This window comes from Vigna angularis, chromosome 7 (genome assembly GCF_016808095.1).
Source record: "Vigna angularis cultivar LongXiaoDou No.4 chromosome 7, ASM1680809v1, whole genome shotgun sequence".
NCBI lineage: Eukaryota > Viridiplantae > Streptophyta > Magnoliopsida > Fabales > Fabaceae > Vigna > Vigna angularis.
Genome location: NC_068976.1, coordinates 9,719,921 through 9,729,855, shown reverse-complemented (window position 1 = coordinate 9,729,855; position 9,935 = coordinate 9,719,921). Strand labels below are relative to the sequence as shown.

The 9,935-nt window shown below is 32.8% G+C and overlaps 1 protein-coding gene across 1 annotated transcript; it reads left to right on the top strand.

Moving 5' to 3' along the window:
* Positions 1 to 779: 779 nt before the first annotated feature.
* LOC108338125 (plasma membrane ATPase 4) lies at positions 780 to 9,330 on the top strand. Its single transcript, XM_017574847.2, has 16 exons — positions 780 to 1,042; positions 3,867 to 3,986; positions 4,078 to 4,314; positions 4,812 to 5,573; positions 5,649 to 5,771; positions 5,848 to 5,952; positions 6,046 to 6,190; positions 6,281 to 6,445; positions 6,718 to 6,956; positions 7,042 to 7,074; positions 7,177 to 7,258; positions 7,347 to 7,507; positions 7,602 to 7,775; positions 8,263 to 8,445; positions 8,563 to 8,744; positions 8,863 to 9,330. Exons 1-16 carry the CDS (start codon positions 995 to 997, stop codon positions 8,957 to 8,959), a joined length of 2,856 nt encoding a protein of 951 aa, XP_017430336.1. The 5' UTR covers positions 780 to 994; the 3' UTR covers positions 8,960 to 9,330.
* The last annotated feature ends 605 nt before the right edge of the window (positions 9,331 to 9,935 follow it).

Here is a 9,935-nt window from a genome sequence, read left to right as displayed (position 1 = left end):
AAAATAACACGATTTAAAAATTAAAATTTAACCTAAATAAAGCTGTATGTTGTCAATAGAATAAATATTTAGCAAAAAGAAAAAAACGTGTTATATAAACAAATTCTAAATCCAAAATATATCGTTTGATGAGAAAATCAATAACAAAAAAGAAAATTAGGTGACTTAGTATAAAGTTAAAAGGAAAAGTGAAAAAATTGTTAAAAATTAAATAAAAGTTATATTTTAACATACATAAACCTTTCCAGTCGTTTGATATTATTTTTTTCTCTTAAAAATATAATTTTTTTTACTATCATTTTTTTTTCATAATATATATCATCTTATAATTATTCAAAAGTAAACTATAATTAAAATTAATTTCTTAACGTAATATCACAATTATGGATTAATTAATGAGTGTTATTTCATCAGTATGGATTATCTGATTATGATTAATATTTGATCTCACTTATATAAAATAAAGAAGAGAGCAATTTACCCTATAATCAATCTACTTCTTAAATTTAAGAATTAGCCCTAATTTATATATTGTTAGAAGATTCCTCAAAAGAAAGAAAGGAAAAATGGTGGAAGGTGGGTCCCACCATGAGAAACAGTAGCCACCCATGCCTAACCATTTTTCTAGCTCTGTTTGAGTTTGTTGTTGAATTGCATAATAATAAAATAAATAATAATAATAATAACAGTGACAGAAAACTTTTGTACTGTGGCTGTAGCCACACATGGTGGTGCTGGTGTTGATGCAGATGATGTATATATAAATGAGAGTTGAGAAAGGGAGCAGGCAGAGAAGTTCACGGCTTCATTTTCACCTTCTTCACCTTCTTCACCTTCAATCTCTTTCTTTCTGCTTCCTTTTTCCCCTCTCTGCATTTATTTTCTTTTGGACTTTTCCACTCAACATCTCTATTTAACCCTCTCTTTCTCCTTCTTCCTTCATCTCTCTCACCATTTCTTCTTCTTTTTCTTCACCTTCCTTCATCCATCCATCATGGGTGGCATCAGCCTCGAAGAGATCAAGAACGAGAACGTCGATCTGGTACTTCTTCTTCTTCTTCTTCTTCTTCTTCTTCTGTTACATCTTCCTTTTGTTTTTTCTGCCAAATTCTCTGTGCCCTTTTCTCTTTCGTCTCCATCTCTACTCTTTTCTTTCTCATCATTAAAATCGCCATTTTCTTCTTGTTTTCTAAAACTCCAAACAAAAAACAAAAAACAAAACACCCACTTAACAATTCATTTTCATAAAATAATAATATCAATTGAATTTTCAGAATAAATATAATTAAAGAATTAGATTCTTGGTTGTAAAATAATTTTTTTTCTTTCTGGAAAAATGTTTCTGGCCCTTTTCATTTATCAAGAAAATGGTACGAAGTTCAGAAAAGTGCTCTTTATTTTACAAACAATTATTTTTACAAACAATTATTCTTTTCTCAATTCATCATGAATGGAAATCAAATATTTTCATAATTTTAAATGAAACATGATTAAATTTTTAATTTTTAATTTTTAATTATTATTTTACTTCAGAGTATTAATTTTTCTGGCGGTGTTAACTATTTTGTATGTTTTTTAAAAATCATATATATTTTTTTTCTTCGAAATTCACGACTTCTGAATGAAAATTTAATTTGCAGTGTTCCCCTCCAAATCCGATAAAAAATAAATAAATTTATGACAGTTATTTTTGTGAGGTGGGTATATTCTGCCAGTGTACTTGTAGAAGCTATAAATTCTCAAAATAAATAATTATTAATCATTTTTTGCTAGGCAAGAATATCATTATTAACCTATGATATCTAACACCTAGATAATTCATTAGATATGTTTGCATATTATTATTAATCTTTCTTCTCTTCAATGATTCAGAAGATTCATATGTAGTTTGTTGTTTACATATTTAGAATATACGTATTTGGTACGTATTTGAAAGAATACATAAAAGATGTATGATGAAATTTCTTAGGATATACGTAATTGGGTCGCTACCTACTTTTGGGAAATTGCTAATCTCTGACTACCCAAAACGCAATTTAGTAATTAAATGTGTGACCTTTTATGCGAAGTCAATAAAATTCTCCTTTTTTTCCAGCTTCTTATCATATCATTGAATAGCTTTCGTTGTTGTTTGAAATTTCCACAACTTATTAATCATAATTGTTCATAAGTATTAACTATGTAACCACCATTTGCTTAATTTTAATCCTAATTATTCATTACTAATAATATATCTCAGTGTAATTCCAAAGTATAATAGAAATAAAATACAAAAAAGAGAATTCAGATTTATTTTTTAAGGTGGAATCCATAAATGTTTGATAGAGACGAAATAACCGATAACCTATAGTTTTATTTTTCGAATTTTATTTCCTTTTCTTAACTTTTGGTATAATATTTTAAAATTTTAGTCTATCAAAATTAATGTATTTTAAAAATACAACAAAAGTATATTAAAAAAATTCAAACATATTTCTTATTTTTAAAATTTTTAATTTAAAAAGGATTAAAAGTGTACGGAATGGAAAATTGAATTAAATGAAATGACAGGGAATAAGGTTGTTGTGATTATGTTTTCGCTGAGGAAAGAAAAGAAAAAACATTTCGCATTTTGTAAATTCCGATAAATCTACACCGTACGATGATGATCATCAGCGGCGGCATATAAGAACTAAAAATAGTTGTTGTTTCTTCTGCCACGGCACCCTTCACTGTTTTCCTTTACACTCTTTCGCATAAGAATTCTAAGATTTTTTTATTTTTTATTTAACTTTTTCAAGTATGTGAAATGCTTTTTTTTCACAAAATTAAGTGTGAATTTCAATTTTATATTAAATAAAAATAAAAAAGCTAACTATTTTATCGAAAAAAACGTATATAAGTTTTACTTAAATTGTATTGTTGTTTTTTTCTGTAAATTTTTGTAGAAAGATAACAAGAAGAATCCGTGACATATTTCATTTTATTTCAAAGTGGATAAAATTAGACGATTTAATTGAAATTAAGGTTAGAAATTGGTTATTCGAATAATTTGATGTTTATTTTTATCGTGTTTTTTTGTCATTATTCACTTTAAGAAATTGGTTATTCTTCATTTTATTATTATTCTCTCAGTTTATTTGAGTTTTAATTTTCATAGCCTTTATTATCGGTTTTTAATAGTTTCCAATTATTAAGGTTTTGGTTGAAAATGAACAAAAACCTTAATAAGCAAAATTATAAAAAGGCAATATTAAAATTGATACATATGTTTTTGTTCTTATTGTTTCATCCATCTATAGAATTTCCATATTGTTTTATTTTACTTTTCAAGATTTCAACACAAAAAGGAAATCGAATATTCTTTGAGTGTGAAACTCTAAAATCTGCATCCTTTTCAATAGATTTTTAAATCTAACTCAATTACAGTTCAATTCGTCGATTGGATTCCATGAAAATGTCTTAACTATTTTTTTCTTTTCAGTTGAATAATTTTGCAATTAAAATTAACCAAGTCATTTTCCCACGAATTTCAATCAATGCATATTAAAAAAATAATTCTAAAAAAATCAGGTTAAATTTTATATCAACTTATATTAATTTTAATTTTCTTTGGTATTATTTTACTCTATTTTTAATGATTTATTTGTGGGGTGGACACTACTGTTGCTAACAGATTGAAGAACTTTGATGTGAAGTTTTGCAGAATTTTGAGAAACTAAACTTCTGAAGGAATGAACATCTTAACCATTATTTCACTACTATTATTAGTAGCAGTATTTCTGAAAGAGCAAAATTAATGAACTACATAGAATTTGAACACATTTTTGTGCATGTTGTTGAGTATTTTGAGGAATAACAATGATTGAACATAACCTTGTTCCCAGGAACGGATTCCAATAGAAGAAGTGTTTGAGCAGCTGAAATGTTCAAGAGCAGGTCTAACCTCAGACGAAGGAGCCAACAGGCTCCAAGTCTTTGGACCAAACAAATTGGAAGAGAAAAAGGTATGTTTTTTCCACAAAAAACTTTGCAGTTTATGTTTTTTCCTTCATTAGATGAATGTGGTTGATGATGTCTTGTTGGGTCATGTAACAGGAGAGCAAGGTTTTGAAGTTCTTGGGCTTTATGTGGAACCCTTTGTCTTGGGTCATGGAAGCTGCTGCTATCATGGCCATTGCTTTGGCAAACGGAGGAGGAAGGCCACCAGATTGGCAAGATTTTGTGGGAATCATTTCTCTGCTAGTGATAAACTCCACAATCAGTTTTATTGAGGAAAACAATGCTGGAAATGCTGCTGCTGCTCTTATGGCTGGTTTAGCTCCCAAGACAAAGGTTTTCACTTTAACTCACTTTTTAACAGAGCTAATGCACAATTGGGTCCTTGAAAGTTGCAACTGGTACTGTTTTTGTCTCCGAAAGTTTTGGCTTGATAATGAGTTTAAGACAAAACTTAAGATACAGTCTCTTAGGTGTTTTTGGTGACTAAAAACTAGTTTCACCTCAGAGATTTGTGTAAGCAAGGCTAGCATTAAATGTCTACATAGAAACTTCAATTCTGATTAAAGAACGGCATCAAAAGGACTTAAATAATTGTAAGAAAGTTTAGTACTTAAGTTTGTCTGACTAAGCTGTGAACTTGTAACGATTTCATTGTTCAAAGGACTAATTTTGTATAGATGAAAACAATCATAATAGAAGAGCAATACAAGTTGTCAGTTTTAGAGATCAAATTGTATATTAACTCCTTGTTGATTCAAGTGTTTGCACCATTTATGCAACCATTTTTATTTTATCAATGTTTGTTGAAATTTCTGTTGCATTAATTTTAGGTACTAAGGGATGGCCGATGGAGTGAACAAGATGCTGCAATTTTAGTACCAGGAGACATAATCAGCATCAAGTTAGGAGATATCATTCCAGCTGATGCTCGTCTTCTTGAGGGCGATCCTTTGAGTGTTGATCAGTCTGCTTTGACTGGAGAATCTCTTCCAGTGACAAAGAGTTCCTCAGATGAAGTGTTTTCAGGATCAACTGTTAAGAAGGGAGAGATAGAAGCAGTTGTGATAGCCACTGGAGTGCACACCTTTTTTGGCAAAGCAGCACATCTTGTGGACAGCACCAACCAAGTTGGACATTTTCAGAAAGTACTCACAGCAATTGGTAACTTCTGCATTTGCTCAATTGCTGTTGGAATCGCCATCGAGCTCATAGTCATGTACCCAATTCAACGCCGAAAGTACAGGGATGGAATTGACAATCTGTTAGTGCTCTTGATTGGAGGAATCCCCATTGCCATGCCAACTGTGTTGTCTGTCACCATGGCCATTGGTTCTCACAGGCTTTCTCAGCAGGGTGCCATCACAAAAAGAATGACAGCAATTGAGGAAATGGCAGGGATGGATGTCCTGTGCAGTGACAAAACTGGGACTCTCACTTTGAATAAGTTGAGTGTTGATAGAAACTTGATTGAGGTGTTTGCTAAGGGTGTTGAGAAAGAGTATGTTATCCTTCTAGCAGCCAGAGCTTCCAGGACTGAAAATCAGGATGCCATTGATGCTGCAATTGTTGGCATGCTTGCTGACCCAAAGGAGGTAATGTACCAAAATCTAAATCTTTTGAACTTGAATTTTGGATATAAGCATAATTTTGATGTTTTGATTGATCAGGCACGTAGTGGTATCAGGGAGGTACATTTCCTTCCATTCAATCCTGTAGACAAGAGGACTGCACTTACCTACATTGATTCTGATGGAAATTGGCATAGAGCTAGCAAAGGGGCTCCTGAGCAGGTAAATATGAGTTTCATTGGTACAATCTTGTGATTTGTTTTTGAAGATGAAAAACAATGTTTTTCTCCCGCTTCAGATAATCACCCTTTGCAACTGCAAAGAGGATGTCAGAAAAAAGGTTCATGCAGTGATTGATAAGTTTGCTGAGCGTGGACTTCGGTCTTTAGGTGTTGCAAGACAGGTAGGCAAAGCTATTAACCCCGTGTCTAATTTTATATTTGATTAGAAACGAAAACCCTTCCTTTATTGAAGCCTCGTATGATCTGTGCAACAGGAAGTACCTGAAAAATCAAAAGACGCTGCTGGTGGACCATGGCAATTTGTTGGTCTGCTACCATTGTTTGATCCTCCCAGGCATGACAGTGCTGAAACCATTAGAAGAGCTCTTAACCTTGGTGTGAATGTTAAGATGATTACCGGTACGATTTGAAGTCATGATTTGTTGTAGCTTGAACTGTATAATGAAAGCCTATAGCTCTGAACTTGCTTTTGGATCTGCCATACTATAGGGGATCAGCTTGCCATTGGAAAGGAAACGGGTCGAAGGCTCGGAATGGGAACAAACATGTATCCTTCATCTGCATTGCTTGGTCAAGACAAGGATGCCTCTATTTCAGCTCTTCCAGTAGATGAGTTGATTGAGAAGGCTGATGGATTTGCAGGAGTCTTTCCTGGTATGTCCTTTAGATTTATATATGTAACGAGTTTACCATATTTTACTCAAAGTGTTATATAATTCACTTCATTGTTCAGATGATAACAGTAATGATGACCAAATCATCAATTTCTTTCTCTTTCAACTATTTCAAACACCCTTTATTTTTCCATGGCTTCAAGTTCTATGCAAGTATGGAAACTGCTAAATATTTATCAGGAATGTAATTATGTTTCAAATTGAGAAACAACTCAAATGTTTTAATCCTTTGCTCTTTGTATGATACCGTAGAGCACAAATATGAAATTGTTAAGCGGCTGCAAGAGAGGAAGCATATATGTGGAATGACTGGAGATGGTGTAAACGATGCCCCTGCATTAAAGAAAGCAGATATTGGAATTGCTGTTGCTGATGCCACAGATGCTGCTAGAAGTGCTTCTGATATTGTCCTTACCGAACCTGGTCTAAGTGTCATTATTAGTGCAGTGCTGACCAGCAGGGCAATTTTCCAGAGGATGAAGAACTATACTGTTAGTTTCCCTGCTTCCCTTAACTATTTGGCTTTATTTTAGCGTTTATGTCTGTCTAATATCTAAAAATTCAATTGTGAAACAGATCTATGCTGTGTCAATCACCATCCGTATTGTGGTAAGTGTTGGAATTGGGTTGATACAAAAATTTGTCAGTTTTTTTCTACATTTTTATGAAGTTGAATCATAAACTAATGCGGTTTATTTTTTATTTTGGTAGTTTGGTTTCTTGTTTATTGCGTTGATCTGGAAATTTGACTTTGCACCCTTCATGGTTTTGATTATTGCCATACTAAATGATGGTAATAACATTTTCTTGATTTCCATGTTTGAGTTTTTCATTTCTGCTAAAATCTTTAAACTGATGTCATTATACTACCTTACTTTTAGGTACCATTATGACTATATCAAAGGATAGAGTTAAACCATCTCCACTTCCTGATAGCTGGAAACTGAGGGAGATATTTGCTACCGGCGTTGTGCTAGGCAGCTACATGGCTCTAATGACAGTGATATTTTTCTGGGCAATGAAAGATACCAACTTCTTCTCGGTACATAATTTGTACTCTTGTTTCTCTTTTACCTCAATATGATCTCCAACTTGTTGAAAACCAAGGTCTATGAGCATAACTTTCACTCTTGCAGAGCAAGTTTGGTGTGAGGCCACTGAAAGAGAGCCCTGAAGAAATGATGGCAGCCTTATACCTACAAGTCAGTATAATAAGTCAGGCTCTAATCTTTGTCACAAGGTCCCGCAGTTGGTCTTTTGTTGAAAGACCAGGTCTTCTCCTACTAGGAGCTTTTCTGATTGCTCAGTTGGTAAGATTCAACCTCCTATTCTCCCATCAGAAGTGTTACATGAAATTGTTTCTTAGTTATCTGAGTTCAGTATTTTTGTATTATCTGAGCCAACCTAAGACTTTGTTTTTGTTGTCATTGTTTTCATTGTTGTCTAATCTTAGATTGTAGAAGCATCACGAGTCACTGAGTTTTTTGAGTTGTTCTTCTACTGAACTTTTAAAATACACTGATGGTGGTATATTAAAAAGATTTTTAATATACTTCAAAACATCAAAATTAGTGTCTATCAATGTATTTTAAAGGTTCATCATAAAAAACTCAGCCGAGAATCCAAATTCAAGCAGCATTAGTCATGTTTAGACATGTCTTGATCATTAAGTTATGCATTTACTCCTCTCCAAAACAACCAAAAGGAAAAGAAAAAGATCTGCTACTAAATGCAAACGATTGTTTAGTTTTCTTGGCTTCCTTTGGTGGTAACAAAAACTTGTGCTGTAATTGACAGGTAGCAACTTTTATAGCAGTATATGCTAACTGGGGCTTTGCAAGAATACAGGGAATGGGATGGGGATGGGCTGGTGTAATCTGGCTTTACAGTTTGGTAACCTATATCCCTCTTGATTTTCTCAAATTTGCAATCCGCTATATACTAAGTGGGAAGGCCTGGGACAATCTTTTGGAGAACAAGGTATGTTCTTTCCATTTTCTCCTATTTAACACTTGTTGCATTCTTGATCTACTCCAAAGGTACAGAGGTTCATATCATGTTCATGTTCATGTTCATGTTCATGTTCCCTGATCACAGACTGCTTTCACCACAAAGAAAGACTATGGAAAAGAAGAGAGGGAGGCTCAATGGGCCGCTGCACAGAGGACACTTCATGGTCTTCAGCCACCAGAAACTTCCAACCTTTTCAATGACAAGAATAGCTACAGGGAGCTTTCAGAGATTGCAGAACAAGCCAAGAGAAGAGCTGAAGTTGCAAGGTAACTCATAAACTTATACCATTATACTTCCTCTGGAAGATTTTTCAATGTGTGATACTGAGGAACAACGAATGATATGTATGATGTTTTTCTAATAATAGTTGAAATTGTGTAACAGGCTTAGGGAGCTTCATACTCTAAAGGGACACGTTGAGTCAGTGGTGAAGCTGAAGGGGCTTGACATTGACACAATTCAGCAGCATTACACAGTTTAAGGAGCTTGGACAAGCTTCAAGAAGAATCGATTCAGTGCTTTTTTTGAAACAAAAATCACATATAATGACGAAGAAAGACTCAAAGGCCATGCTCAATCCATCTTTTAAGTTACATAAGAAAATGAGTCCTGTGAAAATTTGAATGGTCTCTCTTTCTCACTGTCTCCATCTTTTCTAGGAGATACTATGTTCTTTACGTATCAAATAACATAATTGGTAGGGTTTACTATCATCCTTTTACTTGGTGGTATGCTAGTGTTACTGTTTACTAATATCATACTAAAAGCTCAATACATTGGTGGTCATACCTTTGCTCAATAAGTCAATATTAAACTCAATCTAAATTTATGTTTTCCTCTTGTTAACATACATTTATGACACCTTTGTTACCCCTTTTTAGGATGTTATTTTTTAGTAGTCCTTACCTCCTAAAAGTGTTTTAAATTGCATTTGCAACTATCAAGTCAAATGTGGTTTACTTTTACTTATATATATACTACAATTTAGTTATATCTTTGGTCAATGTGAGATCTTCAAGGATAGTATCTCTCATGAGAATAGATATTTATAGATAATCTATGGTAGCATCTCAATTGCAATTGACAAGATAGATCTAGCAAATATTTATAATTGGTTTGGTAATTCTAATTGCATATGGGATGATCAATCTAACAAACCTTGTTAAAATAGACTTTAATATCATCTTAAAAAATCAATTTTAAATCTAACTTAACTTCAACTTGCAAAATAATATTTGTATTCACTCATAATATGAAATTTCAGCACATCTTTAGTTTGATATAAGATTTTCAACAAACTTTAAGTGTTACGAATTGAGAAAATGTTAGATTTTATCATAGGTCTACCCATTTTGGTTTCAAGCCATCCAACATCTTTTATTTCATTAAACATGTGTCATGGTTGTGATGTTCAATTTATAGTTTATAATGTTGTTGACATATGCTAAAAATTGTTT